Consider the following 21,047-nt stretch of genomic DNA (forward strand, 5'->3'; position numbering starts at 1 on the left):
CTCGTAAGCTGCAGCTGCATACGCATAGCCGGCGATGAGCGCGTTTTATTAGTAGAAATGAGTTTGGAGTATCACGTAGGATTTGATTTGAACACGTGAGAAACGCACGTGTATTGATAATGTACAGCTGTCGTGGGGATGGAGGCATTGGAGTAGTATTAGTAGAGTTGGAGACAGAAATGCTTACGTGGATGTCTACACGTGGAAGTAGAGGAGACAACTACTTCCATTATTTTACAGATTATGGATTTTGTTATTAATTTATTATTATTTTTTTGGTAGTTTCTGGACAAACAGATCAATGGATCATGATGATCCCACGTCCAACTGCTTCCGGTAATTTATCGGATAGTTTTTGAAGAAAAAATAATTACTATATTTTAAGTTTTGTTTTTTCTGAGGTGTACTACTGGTATAACTTTAATCTTATGCTAGCGTGATAAATTTTCAATGCAAATAAATTATACTAGGCTTGTTGATTCTATTTATTAAATTTAATTAATTCAATTTAATTAATAAATTTAATTAAATGTTATATTAAATTAATTTAAATATTTTATTTAATTTTTATTAATTAATTAATAAATAAATATTTTATATTTAATTATATTTCGTAAGCCTAATTTAGCTTCTCCATTCTAATTTTTGTATTGATTTGAATATAATATTAATTAAATTTTTTATATTTTTATTATTCATATTTCAATTTAATTATTTTTATTTTTATTTTTTAATTTCTAAAATATTAAACTTAGACATATTTTTTTACACATAAAATATATTTTGTAAATACATTTAATCACATTTTAAAAAATTAAAATAATATACATAAATTATTTTATTTTTTAAATTTCTGTAAAATTAAAATTAATCATATTTTTTAAAAAAATAAATATAATGTACAAAAAAATTTTAATTTGGACAAAATTTAAAAGTAGCTATATTTCTAAAAATAAAGAGTTAAAATAATGTATAAAAAATATTTTATTTTTTAATTTTATAAAATTAAAATTAATTATATTTCTAAAATTAAAATAATATATAAAAATTATTTTAATTTATAAAAAATTAAAATTAAAAATATAATTTTTATTTTAAAGTTAATTTTTTAATTTGTAAGATTTAAAAGTGTATAATTATAAAATTAATAGGTGTTTTGTATTCTTCGAAAAATTGAATTTGAGATCTCTTAAATTTATTTGGATGTACTTATTATCAAAATAGGCTTGTGAATACCTTTTTATTTATGGATTATTACGTGAATTTTAGCAACATGCATGTGCATCTTTGGTGGGTATTTTTTAATATATAGAAAAATCACGTCATTTTAATAATTAAAAAAATAAATTAAAATAAACATTTGAAGAGAATCTACACCCATTTAAGTAGAGAATAAAGACAAAAGCCTAGCTATATAATTTATAAGTATACTGCAATTGCATGCCATAATAAATCACCGGCATAAATTATGAAACATCACACCCAAAATCTAACAAAGTATATATATATATATATATATATATATATATATATATATATATATAATTCGATTGAATTCAATTTAAAATTGATACTGATTACTGTATAATTTTTTTATTCTTGACCGTTGGAGCCACTTCTACATTACAGTTGATGAGGATCTTGAATTTGTGAAGAACTAGTATATAAAATCTCTCCAGATTTTGACTGGATCCAGAATCTAAGGCATTAATATTGAAGGGAAACCAAACGGGTTATTCTTCCGGCAGGTCAAAATATGTAAGAATTTTCTAGCATACAAAACGTGGAAGAATTTAATGTCAGAGATGGACATAGTCAACAGATAACGAGGGGAAGTGAGACTGCTGAGACCCTACACGTGATTGGCAAGTGACGACGTTGCAATATCCCTGGTTGTACTCGATTATCTTTTTTGTTATGTCATTGTTACTGTAAGATAGTATTTGCTTCTGAGTTGATGTAGAGGACCAGCTCATGCGAGCGTGAGTCACACCGGTGGAGACAGTGAGGGGACGAGGGACCATGCCCCTGAAAGATTTCAAATTTTTTTAAGATTATTTAGATAAATTTATTTTAAAATAAGAAAAATTATAATGAGATGTTTATAAGCTTAGAATATTTATTAATCAGTTTTCATTTCAAAGTTATTTAATTAAAATATTTTATATTTTATAAATTCAAACTTTTATTTTTTATTATATTTATGTTATATAATAGTATTTTTAGTTATATTATAATATTTAATTCATTTCATTCTCTATTATTTTTTAATTCAAAATATTTTTCTTTTATTTTTAAAATTTCAATACTAAGTATTTTTTTTTTAAATTATTTACTCGTAATCTAATTTAATTTTATATACTATTCTTGTTATCAATAGCATATTTGATATGAGATAATATTTAATAGCTATGATTGATTTTGAATTAAAATTTACACTAAATTAAAATTTACATTAAATATATTTTTAAAAATTGTTAATTTTTTTTTATCTTATTTAGCTAAGAGTCTATTTATATGATTAAAATTATACGTTAAATTATTTAAATTTAGAGAAAATAAAATTTATTTTTTTAATAATAAAAAAATTTTATAAGTAATATTAGATTATTTAATAAATTTATGAATTATTTAAATTTTAAAAATAAAATTTAAATATAAAAAGTATAAATTTAATAGATAATAGACTAGATATTTAAATTTTAATCAATGAACAATGGATAAGGATTATTATAATTTTATTACATTATTATTAATTTTTATATAAAAAAATTCTTCTTAATATGTGTTTTATTTTTATCGGACTTCTTTAATTTAAATTTTTGCATCCATCACAGTAAGTCACAGTAATGTGGTTTTATTGTTAGTTTCCATTTGTAAAGAGAGGTACATACGTAATCGTAGCCGCTTGATACTTTCTAAAATGGATTAGATATTTAATTTTACTCTAACATTTTAAGTAAGCGATATTAAGTTTTAAGAGTATAAAACTAAAAGCGCTGTTATAATAATGGTTAGCTGTTTTAATAGTAGATAGTTATTTAGATGGTTGTTGATTAAATACTATAAAAAAGAATAATTTTATTATAATGGGAGATTTAGTATTTAGTTTTTAAATATTGTCATATTCTGTATTTTTTAAAATGTATTAAAATATTTTTATTTTTATCTCTGTGAACGAAATAGTTTCTGCGTTAACGAAATAGTATTTCTGTCATTTTTTTCGTTAAAAATAGATAAATAGTATTTCTGTTATTTTTTTCATTAAAAATAGATAAAGGATGAGAGAGAAAAATTTTAAAATTTAATTTTGTGCTCAAATAAAATTTTTTATTTAGTTATTAAATATTGCTATTATTAACAATTCAATCCCTATATTTTCAGAAATTTACTAAAATATTTTTATCTTTTTTCATATTTATTAAAATATTTTTATCATTTTTTTCCGTTAATAAAATAGTTTCTCCTGCTCCTCAAAGGGGAAAAATAATAATAGTCTCATCCTCCTCTCTAAAAAAGAAAAATAAAAAAAAAATGAAAAAGAATTAAAGAAGAAGAAGAACCAAAGAAAAATACGAGGAGGAAAAATCGATAAAAGAGGAGGAGGAGGAAGAAAATAAGAGAGTAATTTGATCTTTTGCAATACTTTTAATGGCAAAATTAGACGAAAAGACTATTTTGTTGATTGAGAAAAAAGATAAGAACGTTTTAATAGGTTTCTGAAAATATAGAAACTGACTTATTAATAATGACAATACCTAGGAACTACATTATAAATCTCCCGATTATAATCCACTTACGAGTTAAAATACTCTTAAAAAATTATATTATTAAAAATTATTAAATAGTGGATTATGAAATGATATTTAATCAAAGATTTAGCTGATGGTTACTAGAAAAGCTAACAAGTAGTAGAATTGTTAATATTGCCAAAAAGATCTAAGCTCTTATAGATTTAGACATTCTGAGTTGTATACAATGTAGGACGGATTTTAGTTTGCCAATGTCTATCTCACGATATAATATAATGTAGTATTATTGAATTACATTGATATTTATTTTTTATAATTTAAATATTTTTTTATAAAATAAAATTAAAATTAGGAGAGTGGAATACGAGAACTCTCAGATTTAGCACTTATAACAAGAGTAAATCTGTATGTGTTACAACTTAAATATTGTAATTAAATTACTATTGACCTTACATTTCATTTTTGTCCTAAAAAATAATTTTAAAATAAATATTTATTAAATTTTTTTATGTGCTTTCAGATAAATTAATTAATAAAAAATATTTTCAAAGTTCTTTTTTAAATAGAATTATTTTCTAAACTTTTGCGAATCTCATTAATATTATTAATTTTTTTTATACATAAATTTATTAATATTATTTATTTTTTAATATTACAACTATACAATAAAAAATATATGTTTACATATACTATATTTTCCGGGATAATATAAGTAGTCTCAATTGGATTTGCCTATGCTTTTAATAAGGTGGGAATATTATACATTTGAATTGATTATAAATTTATTAATTTTCTTAATTTTTACATTAATTTAATTTAAAATAAAATTTATAAACTAAATTCAAATAAAAAAATACTAAAATTAAATATGATTATAAATATTATAAAGATGAAATTTAGCATGAAATCATTTTCAACTAATCACATAAGGCTCAAGTTTAGCAATCAAGAAAAGAAAGAAAGAAACCTCCATTACTTCAAAATTTGATACCCAAGGAATCAAAAAGAAATTTCAATCATTACAAATTTAGAATCACTTTGGCTTCAAGATTAGCCTTCTCAATTCAAATTGCCAATTGCTTCTATTTTTCAATTATTAAACCACAATTAATCCACTAATTAATAATAATAAGAAAAAAAATTGATTCATCAAGTTGATCAATATTAACTTGAATTAATGGAATTATTTAAATAATTTTTAAATATATTTTTATTATATTACCTTTCTGAAATATTTAACATTAACTTTTCAAAGTGATTATTTAACACCCACTAATTTTATTGGATAAAAAATATTTATTATATTAATTATTATTTTATTTTTTTAATTAATTATTATTTATTATACTGGTTAAAAATATTAAATAATCACTTAGTTATATTCAGGGGTGAGTACTCGGTCGGTTCAGTTTAAAATTGAATCGAACCGAATAAATCAAAAATGGAAATTTTAGTATTTATAAAAATTGAATTGAATCGATTTTGATTAGAAATCGAATCGATTTTGATTAGAAATCGAATTGAATCAGTTTGATTCAATTCGATTCGGTTCAATTTAAATTTTTAATAAATTTTTTATTTTTTATACTTTATTTTTAATATTTTAAAATTTAATTAGAATATTTTAATTTTAATATGATCTAATATTTCTATATTATTGAAAATAATATACTATTATTATTAATCGGTTCGATTCATTTTTTTTAATTTTTTATGATTAAAATCAAATCGAATTGAAATAATCAAAAATTTTAAAATTAAAAATCGAATTGAATCGAAATAAATAAAAAATCGAATTAAAATTTTAAATTAATTAAATTCGATAATTTTTTTCGATTTAAATCGAATGCTTTGCTCACCGTATCTGTGTCCAGCATTTGTCCAACTTAAAATTCATTTGTTTTGATTGAGAAAAGAACAAAATTTCATTCATTTGTTCAACCAATCCAAGTTATTGCTTGTGTCTCAAAGTTCCAAATCTTCAAGCAAATATGATTTTGTCTCATTTTAAATTAATAAAAAATAACATTTTTTTCTTTCTTTTCTATTCATCTTAAATTATAAATTATCTTTTCTTTTTAAAATATAATTTATTTATTATTTTATTAATATACTCCTATTTAATAAGTATATAAAAAATAAATTTACTAGTTCTAATAATAACCTAGTAAGACTTAATTAATTTTTAAAATATATTACAAAAATATTAATGATAATTCTCTTAATTTATATGAAAATAAAGGTAAGCTTTTTAGGATGAAAAGAATAATTTATTTTCTATTTCCTTTTAAGGTGAACTTTAGCTTGTCTCTTAAGCTAATATGGCTTATTTTTTCTTTATGTCAATTACTTGCATTAACATTCAAGTTTCATTCCACAACAAATAAATTTTCAAATGTTTGATTGAGCAAGTCAATTCCTCAAACAGCCAAACCTAGGAGGAAAACAACTTTAATTTGGGAAATTATATAAGCAATTCATTATTTAAACCTAATCACAAAAGCAAGACTATTTAGGGTTGGACATTAGTTATTAATTCATAGTTAAATTAAATAACTATGAGACTCTTTTTGGTATTTAAATCTTCATTTACTTATTTTTGGTTTTTAAGAAACATGATGAATTTAAAATTTGAATTATGCATTTCAAAAGTTGAGTGATTTAAGTTTTATCTTTTATTTGTTGACTTTTATTTTTTTTTTTAATTCAAAGATTTTACAGTATTAAAGATAATATTGTAAATAAATTAACTGATAATATGTGTTCTTAAAAAAAGAAATTTGTTATTTTTTGAAATCCCAAAAGAGTGTGGAAACACATAACAAATAACTCCAGTTAATTCGAATATGGTAAGATCTTTGGTGCAAAAAGGGTTAGTTTTTATTTTAGAATTACTTAATTAAAAATTTTTTATATTTTATTTATTAAACTATTTAATTATTTTGTCAAAAATATTACTAATTAATTTATTTTAACTTTAGTCAATAAACTAAATAGTAAAATTATTTAAAATTATAAACTATATAATATAATTAAATTATATGAATTAAAAGTATAAATATTAAAAATAATCAACTTTTCTTCGCATAAAAATTAAAGAATTTTATTTTATTTTGATTTTTAAAATAGACATAAATTAAAAAATTTCATTAGAAAATTAGAAATATGATAATAATATTTCCTAAATTAATTAATTAGAAGTTGGGAAAAGATTTTAATGACACCACCAAAGGCAAAGATGTGGAGTGAAGCTGTTCAGCTGCGTATCCGTTCTGACAAACGCGGTTATTAGTTATTACAGACAATCACAACTACCAAACTGTCAGTAAATTAGTAATAACAACTACAATTGGACTGGTTACAGTAACCCACCTCATTTATTTATTTATTTATTATTTACATCCAAATAAATAACAATTTTCCACACTAATGCATTTAAGTAAAATTATTTTTCTCTATATTTTAAACATTTACTTTACCCATTAATGAGCTTTGGCTCTATTGCACTAATCATTTTTAAGATTTTAAAATTATGAATTTACATTTTTAGCATGGCTACTCATCAATGAAATTAGACAATTTTCCAAAGTTGGACATTTTCCTAATATCCCATCTACATAAGCAGCATTCATCTCCGGTGATTCTTTTGATTAATTTAATAGTCTTTCAGTAATAACAGTTGGATTCATCTCTTTTTTTTTGGGGGCTAAATAAAGCAAGAAATCACTATTTTTAGACGTTATATTATAACCTCTAAGAGGAAAAAAAGTACTTTCTTTGTCTTTCACGAGTATCACCATTGAGGCTTAATCCCAATAATTGAGGGAGTCTTCAGCACAAACAAATTATAGAAAATTGATTATTAATTATAATAGAGTCTACATATAATCAGCCATAATGTTATACATACAACAGTTATATTATAAAATTTATTCAAAGAACTCAAAAGTGCCATGAAAATTTGGAAAAATTGATTGTGACCAGGTGCACTTGTGTTCTATCTAAGGATTGTTTGTATAACCACCTCAACTTGTCTTGTCCTGAAGAACTTAGCTCAGGATTTTCTGCTGCCAAATATGTGTGTTCTCAACGAAGAGAGAGCAAGTTTCAGCAAATTCTATATCACTCACTCAAGGTAACACTCATGCCAGCCAAGTGCAAAAACCAATTTCCAAAATCTCGCGCAAATTACTAAAATATCTTCTTGCAGTAATGGAAAAAGAATGTCTAATCACAGAAATGAGATGTAAATCATAATTGCATTAGAAAAGGTGCACTGGGATTTACAATAAAAGCTTTGCGTGCTCGCTTGCAATTGAAATCAGATATTATTTTACAAGCAACTAAAATTTGCTCTTACTTTCTCGTATCAGAACTCAGAAGGAAGACAATAGCAGGATGAGAGTAAACTATGTACCAATTAAATTCCTACGGTAATGACCCTTTCAACATCTTGTCCTCTGAAGAAGACTCCAGATAGGATATTACAAGATCAGCTGCTCTGCATCCAGATGCTATTGCTTTGCCCACAGATAGTCCACCTTTATGGTTGCCTAACAAGTTCAACATTTACCCACAAATAAGACTAGCATAAAGTTCAAAGCTTTTTTTCTTTTAACTTTATAGAAGACTAGACCCAAGCTGTCGGCAACAACTTTATATTAGAAATCCAACAATCTTGGCAGTTATTGTTGGAGTTCATGAAAATAACACAAGGCTTCAATTTAACTTTCCATATTGTGCTCAACAGAAGCCAACATCCCAATCTTTGAAATTTTTATAAACTGAATTCCAAATGCACCCAATATTGAGTTGGGAACAACAGCCTGGATCACAAACTATTACATTCCATACTTCATGTCAATAAGTGGTTACCTGCATAGAAGAATCCAGGTAAATTTTTCTCCATCTTCTCGATCCCTTCTAGCACTGAAGCATAATTCCTCCCATACAATGGAAATGCTTTACTCCAATAGAAATGACTACCACCAGGTAAAACACAAGAGAAGAAAAGAATGAATCCAAGATAAACATAGTATTATAAATTCATTAAGAATAACAGGTTTTAACTTTTACACACTCTCTCACTTTATAGACTAAAAAAATTGATCCACATACTTCACAAATGTGGGCTCTCCCTCTGCTCCTAACAGTTGCCTAAGGTCAGAAGTAACAATCTGTTTCAGATCATCCCTGAAAGAGAAGTTAAAAAGGGGACAGATAATCAGTTGCACAAAGTGCAAAAAATGCTTTAAGGGTGAGAGTGATATTTGAATACAGAAGTGTATAAGCTTGTACGTTGAAGCTTTTGCCAGTTCCTTGTTTCGGCTCCCACCAACAAAAGTTGTATAGAGATATAGATCACTGGGTGCACGATCTGGAAACATCATAGAGGAAAAGAGTGTACCTGCCAAGTAAATATGTATATGTTAAAATGCTGAAAATTATTACTCAATTCTATTTGGGCTAAACCAGACATTACCAAGAGTTTTTAGACCATTTTCTTGCTCTTTAGAAGGAACTAGCACACCGAAGCCTTCAAGGGGTCTCTTGACATTCTCCTTCTTAAAAGTGGTAATAATGACTGATAAGGGCACGTAACTCACCTGCATGATGTCTTGGCAGAGAGTACATGAATTATACAAAACCTAACCAGTAAATGTGCAAAGAAAGGTTCTAGAAACTGAGAGTACGCAGGACTTTGGGCTATTAAAAATTTTAAAAACAACAATGTGGTATCTAGTTTGACATACTACTTCCAATATTTGACAGAATTACATATATCCTTATCCCTACCTAGAAATGATCATTAACCAAGAAATTCCAAAAAGGCCTGTAATGAAAACATCAAAATCAAATACATAAGATCTTATCTGCAAGGATATGTGTCTTAAGTATTAACTGTTATTGTACCATGCATTGAACTTTTTAGCAATTGTTTTTGCAAAAATGCATGTGTATGAATGCCGCATTTCAAGTGCATGGTAAATTTGCAAGAAGATGCTTAGTGCCCAGGACAATGATAAGAATTTTATTACAGGAATAAGCACCTCAGGAAGAAAGTCCAGCGGGAAGAGATTTCTCCTTTTTGTGATCTTCATTTCTTTAACATTGCACAGTGGAGCCTGAGATAAAGCAGTTACTTGTTACTAAAAAAAGATATTGTTCTAGAGGTCATTTGGTATGGGGGAAGCAGAATGGAGGTGAAAGATAACAGGAGTAATATCTAAGTAAAGGATTAAAAGTTATGAATAACAATTAAGTGCATTTGGTATGTTAATTAAGGTGGTAAAGAATAAAAAGCGAAAACAAATATATAATAATGATACAATAATTATAGTTATAAATAAATATGTATAATTATATAAATAAAATTTCTTTTGAAAACCCTCCGTCTCCTCCAAGTTTACCAAACAAGGGGTAAGGGTGTTAATGGGGAGAGCTTCTCACTCCTTTACCCAGCACCAAAACACACCCTAAAAGCGAATGCTACAAGTGTGGCCCATGTACATGATTGTGTTAGACAGAACAGGAAGCATTCCAATTTCTAAGAACAAAAAGTCTATGCGTGATAAGGAGATAAAAGAGTCCATCCTCCACCACACCTCGCTTCCCTTTTTTTTTCTCCACTAGTGATATAGTTTTTTTGGTCTGTTGAATGCATCTATAAACAGCAAATCAGAGTGATGTCAAAATATTGAGGGACAGGTTTCTCCATGAAAAACTTAACTTTCAATGGATTCAACTCAATCATGGAGTTGGGAGAATTTTAAACAGTGGACATCTTGGTATGCAAGTATTATCTTTATCACGTTCTTCCTTTTAATTCTTTACTGTTCCATTTCAGTCAATTGCCTCATACATATTTGTTGAAAAAGTTCTTGGCACAGCTATGTGCCTATGCTAGAGTGCGGAAATGTATCGCATGTTTTGTAAACATGTTGAAAGAGGTCCTTACAAAGTGGTTGAACATGTTTTTTGCACCAGCTATGTGCATATGCTAGAGCCTAGAGATGTATTATAGATATGTATGTTTGACTGAGGTACAGTAATGCAGTATCAATAAGGAAAAAAAAACTACCATTAATGATGTTGCTGGTAAAGAATTTACTAACCGTTGCGATGACAGCATCATAAGATGAGTCTTGCAAACGTTTGGCACCCTTAGAAGCATAAGAAACTGACCAATTCTCTAACGCTGACTTTGAATCATGATTGTAAGACAATGACAAGACCTTTGATTCTAGTCTAAGCTCATCTTTCTCGAGCTCTTTGGACAACAAGTCAGTTAGAGTCTGCAGAGAAACATAGACCAGAACATGATAATGACACTTTTAGGTTATATGTTAACTAACATACACAAGCTAGTCAAATCTGCATAGCCTCCACTAGCCTTAGAATGCTAAGGGTTGGATCCTTGTTATTAGTTAAACAATTTAGAGTTCATAAATACAATTTTCCCCTTATTATTGTTGATTTGGCATTTCATTAACAAAAATACATTTTCCATCTGTATGGACTATTATAATCATAAGGGAACTTTCAGCAGAACTACCAACATCATATTCCTTATGGTATTTTCACCTGCAGTCCTGTTAACCTTAAAATAAGCTATTATTAATACAAGAATGCAGTTTCCGAAATTCACTATTAGTGATACTCCCAAAGAAAATAAAACCCTCTACAGTGACTGATTCAATATTTGTTAAGTGGATGAAGTAGAGCAGCACAATTAGCAAGCCAAAAAAAGCAATGGACTTTGCTTAATATAATCTCCAGTTGAGTTTCAATAGTTCCAGATTTTTTTAAGGAAACTGATCCACCACAAAAGAAGAAAGAAGAATGAGTAATGAAAGAAATTCTGAATTGCTAAGCAGTAAGCAATATTCCTACATGTAAAGATGATTGAGTCATACTAGAATAAAAGGCATAAACAATATCTCCTAGCAAGGAAGAAGCAACACTCCAATAACTACCTGCATTCCACCCAGAAAAGAAAATGAACCACGCTGGCGTTTCTTCTTTTCTGAAGATACTTTTGTTTCCCTGCTCTTCTCCCTTTTGGCAGATAACTTTGCCAGAACAGCCCCAGCAATAATAGAACCAAAGCTTGTAGCACAGAAAAATTAATTTGCACTGATCAACTGGTGTTAATTTGGAGTAAGCATCATACGTGAAACAAATGTCTTTCCCTAACTTCCATTAATGGTAACGGTAACATCTTTTGTTAGTCATTTTCTTCATACTAAATAAATTGATACATAACAGTACTTGTAAACTGAGGCAATGCAAGGGGTCACATCTATGTTCACAAGCAGCATATAGTTTTAAACCTATCTTGAAAATATCCTGCCTGCAAAATTTGTAAAATGACTTTTTTTTTTTAAATCAAACTCTACCATCAGCAAAAATTGAAGTATATACAGCCACCTCTATGTAAAGAGGATTGCTGATGCAATTCTTCCTCCACAAAATGTTGTTTACACCTTTTTTCTCCCTCTACAATAGAGAACCCCTCCAACCATTAAGCTTGCTTTCCAATTTTTTAGCAGACTCAGAGAGTGCCGGAAAAGGCGTACCACAGGCCACACCAAGGTGTTCTTAACTAATTAGAATGGATGTTCTCAAATGATGTCATTCATTAACCTCTATTCATTTGTTACTATTATGATTCTTACAAAAACACATATATTGTAGTATTTGTTCTTAGGTTGATACGTGCAAAAGATGGCTGTCTTGTAAAGAACCAACTACAGAGGTTCAGTACTGTTATAAGTTATAGAAAGTAAATATGTTAATATAGGAAGTAAATATTGATAGATGGGTCAGTTGCTTAATCCTAGGGATTGTATAATCATAGATTTGATTTTCCTTCCTGTTTAGATACCGTCTCTCATGTATAAATAGGTTGTAATCTCTATTGTGAGACAATAACAAAATATTATCTTTCTACATGGTATCAGAGCCTTTCTCGTAGAGATTTAATTTTTTCTCTCTCTCGTCAAGTTTAAATTTTTTTTTTTTTAGAGACTTAGGACTCTGTTCATTTGGATTACCCATAAAGGGTAACATTTGGATCTCACCGTCGTTAGAGTCGCCACACCGTCCCCTTGTCAGATCTAAAGTTTGTTTGCCGTTCGGGTGTTGGGTGGAGGTGTTTTAGGTACTATTCATATTCGGTACTGTTCATCAGCACTGTTCACGGATACTGTTCATCGGTACTGTGTCACGTGGTACTGTTCATCGGGTACTGTTCAAGCCGGGTACTGTTTTCTGACTCTGTATTTCTTTTGTTGCTATCGTTTTGGATTGGTTGTCCTTATGGCTGAAGTCAAAACCACCGCCGTAACTGATGTGATTCCTATGATGACTAAAATCACGGAACACAAATTGAATGGATCTTCCGATCAAGAAATTTTGATATCTGCAGATGAGTATGCACAATTCATCCAATACCGGGCATCTCTAAAATCCTCTAATTCCTCCTCTATCACTGCAATTGCCGAGTCAGGTAACTCTACTGCATGTCTTGTGTCTTCATCCTCCAAATGGGTTATTGATTCTGGTGCTACCGATCATATGTCAGGTAATTATACCCTTTTGTCCAATCTTGAGTCTCATACATCGCCTTCTTATGTTACACTTGCTGATAGAACTAAATCTTCTGTCATGGGTTCTGGTCATGTCAACTTAACCCCTTCTCTTTCTATATCCTCTGTGTCGTGTCTCCCTAAGTTCGCATTTAATTTGCTTTCCGTGAGTAAACTCACTCGTGCATTGAATTGTTGTGTCTCATTCTTTCCTGATCACTGTGTTTTTCAGGATCTTTCGACGAAGCAGATTATTGGTAGAGGGAGTGAGTCAGAGGGTCTTTACGTCTTGGATCAGCAACTACCTCGATCTCCTCGATCTCTGGTATGCTCCACGCGTTTAACACCTTTTGATGTTCATTGTCGTTTGGGGCATCCTTCTCTCTCGGCTTTGAAGAAGTTATACCCACAGTTTCATTCTTTGTCTATTCTAGATTGTGAGTCTTGTCAATTTGCCAAACATCATCGTTTACCTACACTGTCTCGAGTCAATAAACGGGCTTCGTCCCCCTTTGAGTTAGTCCATTCAGATGTTTGGGGTCCTTGTCCTGTTGTGTCTAAGTCTGGCTTTAAGTATTTTGTTACTTTTGTTGATGATTTCTTTCGTACTACTTGGTTATTTTTAATGAAGAGTCGTTCAGAATTATTTTCTATTTTTTGTGCATTTTATGCTGAAATCCAAACCCAATTCAATACTTCCATCCGGATATTGCAAAGTGATAATGCTAAAGAGTACCTCTGGGGAATTTCAATCTTATTTGTTACAAAAAGGGATTCTTCATCAGTCCTCTTGTGTTGCCACTCCTTCACAAAATGGAGTTGCTGAAAGAAAAAATCGACATTTTCTTGAAGTAGCCAGAGCCCTCTTATTCCAAATAAAGGTACCTAAATGTTTTTGGGCTGATGCTGTATCCACTGCTTGTTTTTTGATCAATCGCATGCCTTCCTCCATCCTTCATGGTGATATCCCTTATAACATTTTGTTTCCCACTAAAACTTTGTTTTCTATTGAGCCACGTATCTTTGGTTGTACTTGTTTTGTTCGTGATATTCGTCCACAGGTTACTAAATTGGATCCCAAATCACTCAAATGTGTCTTCCTTGGCTACTCTCGACGTCAGAAAGGGTATCGTTGTTTTTCTCCTGATCTGAATCGGTGTCTTGTGTCTGCGGATGTAACATTCTTTGAGTCCACTCCGTTTTTTCCGCCATCATCTGTTTATAACACCCAGGAGGAGGAAGATGACCTCTTGTTATACACTGTTCGCTCTCTGTCTCCTCAGACTGCTCCTACACCTTTCGCTCATGTGCCAGGTCGCCCTCCCATCTTTCATGTGTATTCCAGACGCTTAAAGGACTCTGACTCCGTTCCGCTACCCGCTTCTTCGTCGACCGATCCTGCTCCCACTGATCCTTCACTGTCTGATTTGGATTTGCCCATTGCTCTTCGCAAAGGTAAACGTACTTGCACTTATCCTATTTCATCTTGTGTCTCTTATGATCAATTATCCTCTTCTTCTCGTTGTTTTGTCACTGCTTTAGATTCTATTTCAATTCCCAAAATTATTATTGAGGCTTTGTCCCATCCTGGTTGGCGTGCTGCAATGGAAGAGGAAATGATGGCCCTTGACACTAATGGTACTTGGAGTTGATGTCCTTGCCCCCAGGAAAGCGGGCTATTGGGTGCAAATGGGTGTTTGCAGTGAAAGTAAACCCTGATGGATCTATTGCTCGCCTCAAGGCCCGTTTAGTGGCCAAAGGTTATGCACAAACTTATGGAGTTGACTATTCTGATACATTCTCCCCAGTTGCCAAGCTCGCATCTGTCCGATTGTTTATTTCCTTGGAGGCTACTCATGATTGGCCTTTGCATCCACTGGATATTAAAAATGCTTTTCTTCATGGTGATCTTCAGGAGGAGGTTTATATTGAGCAACCACCTGGTTTTGTTGCTCAGGGGGGAGTCAGGTAAGGTTTGTAGACTTCAAAAATCTCTTTACGGCTTGAAACAGAGTCCTCGGGCATAGTTTGGCAGGTTTAGTGAGGTGGTCCAACAGTTTGGAATGAAGATGAGTAAGTGTGATACTCGGTGTTTTATAGAAATTCTGATAGTGGAGTAATTCTGCTTGTAGTATATGTGGATGATATCGTTATTACAGGAAGTGACATTGCTGGCATCACATCCCTAAAAGAATTTTTTAAAACACAGTTTCATACAAAGGATTTGGGTTCCTTGAAATATTTCTTGGGAACCGAAATCATGCGGTGTAAAAAAGGCATCTTCTTATCTCAAAGAAAATATGTTCTTGATTTGTTGGCAGAAACAGGAAAATTGGGTGCTAAGCCTTGTAGTGCCCTAATGACCCCTAACCTTCAACTTACCACAGAAGATAGTGAGCCATTTGCAGATCCTGGAAAGTATAGAAGATTAGTTGGCAAGCTGAATTATTTGACGGTGACTCGTCCTGATATTGCATATTCAGTAAGTGTGGTAAGTCAGTTTATGTCTTCTCCTACTGTTGCCCAGTGGGATGCTCTGGGACAGATTCTTTGTTACCTTAAAGGGGCCCCAGGGCGTGGCCTATTCTATGGTAACCATGGGCACTCAAATATTAAATGCTTTTCTGATGCTGATTAGGCAGGCTCGAAAGTTGATAGGAGGTCAACTACTGGGTACTGTGTTTTTGTGGGAGGTAACTTGATCTCATGGAAAAGTAAGAAGCAAAATGTGGTCTCCCGTTCTAGTGCTGAATCTGAATATCGAGCCATGGCACAAGCCGTTTGTGAAATCTTGTGGGTACATCAACTGTTGGAAGAAGTTGGGTTCACAAATTCGGTGCCTGCTAAGTTGTGGTGTGATAATCAAGCAGCTATCCACATTGCCTCCAATCCAGTATTTCACGAGAGGACTAAACACATCGAGATTGATTGTCATTTTGTTCGTGAAAAGGTCCAACAAAAGAAATATCAACAGGACATATCCGAACTGGAGAACAATTAGGAGATATTTTCACTAAAGCTCTGAATGAGACTCGAGTTGATTATATATGTAACAAGTTGGGTATGATTAACATTTATGATCCAACTTGAGGGGGAGTGTTATAAGTTATAGAAAGTAAATATGTTAATATAGGAAGTAAATCTTGATAGATGGGTCAGTTGCTTAATCTTAGGGATTGTATAATCATAGGTTTGATTTTCCTTTCTGTTTAGATACCGTCTCTCATGTATAAATAGGTTGTAATCTCTATTGTGAGACAATAACAAAATATTATCTTTCTACAAGCACAATGTTATTGCTAAACTATATGTCAATCTCATTTTGGACCGTACACAAATGTGCATGCACTGCAGATTTTGCTAAAGCAGAGTCAATAGAGAGAATTCATCTGTATCATCCAAAATAGTTCTCATATTGATTATTTTCCTTTGAAATTCAAGTCTACTATATGTAGGATTTGCAAAAGGCTGAAACTGGGAAACGAAAGGTAAAAAAAATAAACATATAACAAATCTAAACAATGTAAGAGGAAATAATGATGCAACATTTATCAGCAAAAAAATGACAATAGGGGCATAAAAAAGATACCGGTTTTCCAGATTCCATAACTCTGGAAAAGAATGGCGTACCTGTTTCAAAGAAAGATAGGAGATCAACAAGATTGTGGCACAAATGGAAAAGAGAGGACACCAAGAAAGCTCATTCCATAACTCATTGAATGCCATAGCTCTTACATTGCATTTGGAACCAATTAAAAATAGAATTCAATTCATCTCCAAATTAATTTCATATCACATGCATTTTTAATGATTTCTTATATTCTGCAACAGAGATAGTTCCAAACAAACTAAAAGAAGTCCACTAAAACTAAAATTGTTAACCAGATTACGATGACGTGTAATGCAAACGGAATTTCTGGCTAAAACTCCACTAGCTGGGTATTAATAGTTGATGATCAAGACAGAAAAAACAAAATTCCTATAAGCAGTCAAAATGTCAAAGCCATTACTCACAGAAAGGGATTCAGGATCTCCACCACTTGTGCCCTCTACAAAAGGGTCGACAAGATAATCAACCACCTTACAAGAAAAAATATAGGAAAAAAAATTATTATTGAGGGTGTCAAACAATTCCACTCCACCTGAAAACTTCACAAATCTTAGTAATTCCCAATGCAAAATTTATCGATTAGATAAGTCAAAATATCTGCTTGGATCATTAGAAAAGAAATATATCACAGATTTGATGTGAATGCAATACCTCTTTGCCAAAATGACGCTGAAAAAACTCACCAACACTGCAAGATTTTCAAAAGTAATGATGCTGAGAATATCAAAACTCATTAATTCAAAATAAAATGAATTAAATAAGAGATAAAGTGCAAACATAAACGACATTGATTTGTTGGTTAATCACCTTTCCTCAGTATAAGCATTGTACACTTTTGATGACTCGTGTTTCTTCCACAAAAATGGCTCCAGAATGATCTGACACTGCAAGCACACAAACAGACACCACATCAACATACGAATCAGAAAAATATGGAATCTTTATGCAGAGCATCAATTCATCAAATATGAATCAACTAGACTTGTTTGAATATCACATATTGTCTTTTTTTTTTAATAATAATAATAATAATAATTGTTTGTAAGTCAAGCAAAATGTCAATTTATAGTTAAATTTTTAAATTCATCAAAAGCATGAATATCAGAAGTTGTGGACAGCAAAAGGCTTCTTACAAGTTACAATATGTGTAATTTGTATGAAAATCAAAATGCCATTCAGTTCTGTTACATTCAAGTTACACTTTCCATTTCCTAGCTATCACAAACTGGAATTAGAAACTTCATAGAGCCCACTGCAAGTATTGCAGTGAATATAGCCACACCAATTTGAGTGGGATAATGGATGGTTCACACAATGTCTAAGAAGTTGACAAGAGTGAGAGTCAACCACTATTCTAAAAGTTTCTCCTAGATTCTAGAACTCAAATTCCAAAGGCCAGAATCTAAAACAAGGAGGTGTAATTGCACACATTAGAACTCCATATAAACCAAGCACTACATATGTTTATTGCACACAAAAACTACATATGTTTTCGGGCAACAAACTCTTCCTTTCAGACACATGTGAGATCACCATTCTCACATAAATAATACTAAGGTCCAGATTTCTTCAACTCAACAATTGAAGAAATAGACAATAGCCCAGCCTTAAATATTCCCCGGGTTTTGAGGTAGCTAAGCAACAGTCACTCTATGTGCAACAACTGAGTAGCCTGATGTTAAAGTTGATGATGATCCAAGAAGACTTTACACAATAAGGAAACAAATCATTGGATATGACTTGTTGAACATTTTGAAAGCAATGCCTGGGTATCCAAACCTTTGATTGTGCAGAAAGAAGGCTGCTCATGATTAGCGCAATGGGATTTGTGGGTATCTAGCATGAAAGATTAAGCAAATTTATGCTAGCTGTCAGACAGATTTCAGGATAGATGAGGAAAGTAAATGCAGTAAATATATATGTTTTAGTAACAATAAAAAGATAAACTCTGCTGCAAACAACTATTTATTGCATGGTCTTACCATCACTGGCTTCCCATTTCTTACAATATACCGTTTGTTCTGTGAAATCGGCTGTAATAGTAGAAAACTTTCAATTAATCAACATGAAGAAAAGGGCCTTAGATTCTGAAGTTAAATTTGGGAACAGAACAGAAGAACATCATTTCAAATAAAAAGTGAAACTGACTTGAATGATAAAGTTAAGTGCATTCATTCTAACAATGAGATCAGTTAAGTTAAATATGGCATAGAAAACCTTACAAATTGCTGTTTGTCACGAATCCCAAGATCATCGATTAAATTCTCGACCTCATGTTCACCCTCAGTCTACAAAGAGTAGCAAAAAAAATGTCAAATGAACAAGAATACGATCAGTTTCAACTTTCAAATTGGCCGGCAAGAATCTGGGCAGCTTGCCAAAAGAACGAGAAGAATTTTCTAATTATGCATCAAACAGACAAAAAGGAAAACTAAAATTCAACTGAACAAAACATGCCATGGTATTTGCACCCTCCTCCCAAATCAAACCATCATGGGAAATACTTCTCAGCCTTCCTCCAGCTCTTCCTTCAGCTTCAAATACTGTGACCTTCAAGCCATGAGATTTCAGCTTGTACGCTGCAGCAAGCCCACTTGAACGTGCCATATCGAACAATGACATACCCCATTATCAAACACAGAAAGAAATATAATTCTCAAATAAAGCAAAGAAAATACAAAATCCCTCAAGTTCAAAGAAGTTTAAAAATTAAGAAAATCAATAGATGCACCTGACACCAGCACCTACAACAGCTACTCTTTTACCAGAACCTGATATGAAAAGAAAAACCACGCTATTATCGTTCTGTATCGAACGCTCTGCATTCTAAGTGTTTGAATTAATTACTCAATTAGACAAAAAGAGAGAGTATCATAGTAACTTACTTGGGTTTCTATCTCCTTTCGTAGCTGATGCCATTTTCCGGGTAATCGGAAGAGTGGGTTTCGCCTGAGCTTGAGGATTGTTCAACGGTAGTTAATGATACCGTGCAGCGCTCACGCACCCTTGACTATATTGTTTTGGGCTTTTTAAATATATGGGCCGCCGTCGGGTTTAGAATGGTAAACACCTCACATAATCCAAACCACCCATGGATTGTTTATACAGTGAGTTGTGGTTTATTAGTGTTTTTTTTTTTCATTATTATTCATTATATTTAAATAAATTCCTAACTTATAATTAAATACTTAATATAAAATTCGACTCCATGAGAAATGCTGGTATTTAGGGTCGAGCAGTATTCGGTTCAAATTAAAAAAATCGATCGAATTAAATTGAATTAAAATTTTGGTTTAATTTTTTATATATTTTGGTTTGGTTCGACTTTTAATTTTAAAAATTTCAGTTATTTCGGTTCGGTTCGATTTTAATAAAAAAAATCAAAAAAATCAAATCGAACCGATTAGTGATAATAATATGTTTTTTCAATGATATAGATAAATTAAATTATATTAAAATTAAAATATTTTAATTAAATTTTAAAATACTAAAAATAAAGTATAAAAAATAAAAAAATTATTAAAAATAGAAACCGATCAAACCGAACCGAATCAGACCAGTTCAGTTCGATTTGGTTTCTGATCAAAATCAATTCGGTTCAGTTTTCATAAATATTAAAATTTTAATTTTCAATTTATTCGATTTGATTTGATTTTAAACCGAACCGACCGAATGTAGTATTAGTTTTTGTATATTTTTCTCGAGTATTTTATCTATTATTAGCCTCATAGCATCCTATAACAATTTTTTTAATAAAAAGCAAATCATTGGTACGTTAAATAGATCAATATTTAATTAATTTAGTTTAAAATTTAATAAATTAAAAATTAAAATTTTAATATTTATAAAAATAAAATAATTTTAAATAAAAATCATTTAAATTAAATTAATTTAATCGATTTGATTTTATCGATTAAATTTTTTAATAAATTTATTATTTTTTATATTTTATTTTTAATATTTTAAAATTTAATTTAAATATTTAAATCTTAATTATAATCTAATATTTTTATATTATAAAAAATAATATACTATTATTATTAATCAATTCGATTTTATAGATTTATTATAAAAAATAATATACTATTATTATTA

The 21,047-nt window shown here is 30.3% G+C and overlaps 1 protein-coding gene across 1 annotated transcript; it reads right to left on the reverse strand.

Annotated features, from left to right (window-relative positions):
* Positions 1–7,992: 7,992 nt before the first annotated feature.
* LOC110602180 (protoporphyrinogen oxidase 2) lies at positions 7,993–19,978 on the reverse strand. Its single transcript, XM_021739633.2, has 18 exons — positions 19,838–19,978; positions 19,684–19,723; positions 19,410–19,545; positions 19,175–19,240; positions 18,935–18,985; positions 18,732–18,788; positions 17,760–17,836; positions 17,604–17,640; positions 17,357–17,422; positions 16,932–16,972; positions 11,729–11,861; positions 10,868–11,047; positions 9,803–9,877; positions 9,235–9,358; positions 9,051–9,159; positions 8,871–8,945; positions 8,628–8,734; positions 7,993–8,305 (listed from the first exon to the last, which is right to left on the reverse strand). Exons 1-18 carry the CDS (start codon positions 19,869–19,871, stop codon positions 8,181–8,183), a joined length of 1,533 nt encoding a protein of 510 aa, XP_021595325.1. The 5' UTR covers positions 19,872–19,978; the 3' UTR covers positions 7,993–8,180.
* Positions 19,979–21,047: the final 1,069 nt, after the last annotated feature.

The sequence above is a fragment of the Manihot esculenta genome, chromosome 15, assembly GCF_001659605.2.
Source record: "Manihot esculenta cultivar AM560-2 chromosome 15, M.esculenta_v8, whole genome shotgun sequence".
Lineage (NCBI taxonomy): Eukaryota > Viridiplantae > Streptophyta > Magnoliopsida > Malpighiales > Euphorbiaceae > Manihot > Manihot esculenta.

Bases quoted from the DNA above. Each gene is read 5' to 3' on its own strand.
- LOC110602180 (XM_021739633.2), bottom strand. From the start codon at position 19,871: ATGGCATCAGCTACGAAAGGAGATAGAAACCCAA. The intron at 11,862-16,931 runs GTATCTTTTTTA...CTGTGCTACAAG, and splicing joins TTATGGAATCTGGAAAACCG to CTTTGGTTCTATTATTGCTG. The intron at 8,735-8,870 runs GTATGTGGATCA...ACCTGGTGGTAG, and splicing joins GGAGAGCCCACATTTGTGAA to TCATTTCTATTGGAGTAAAG.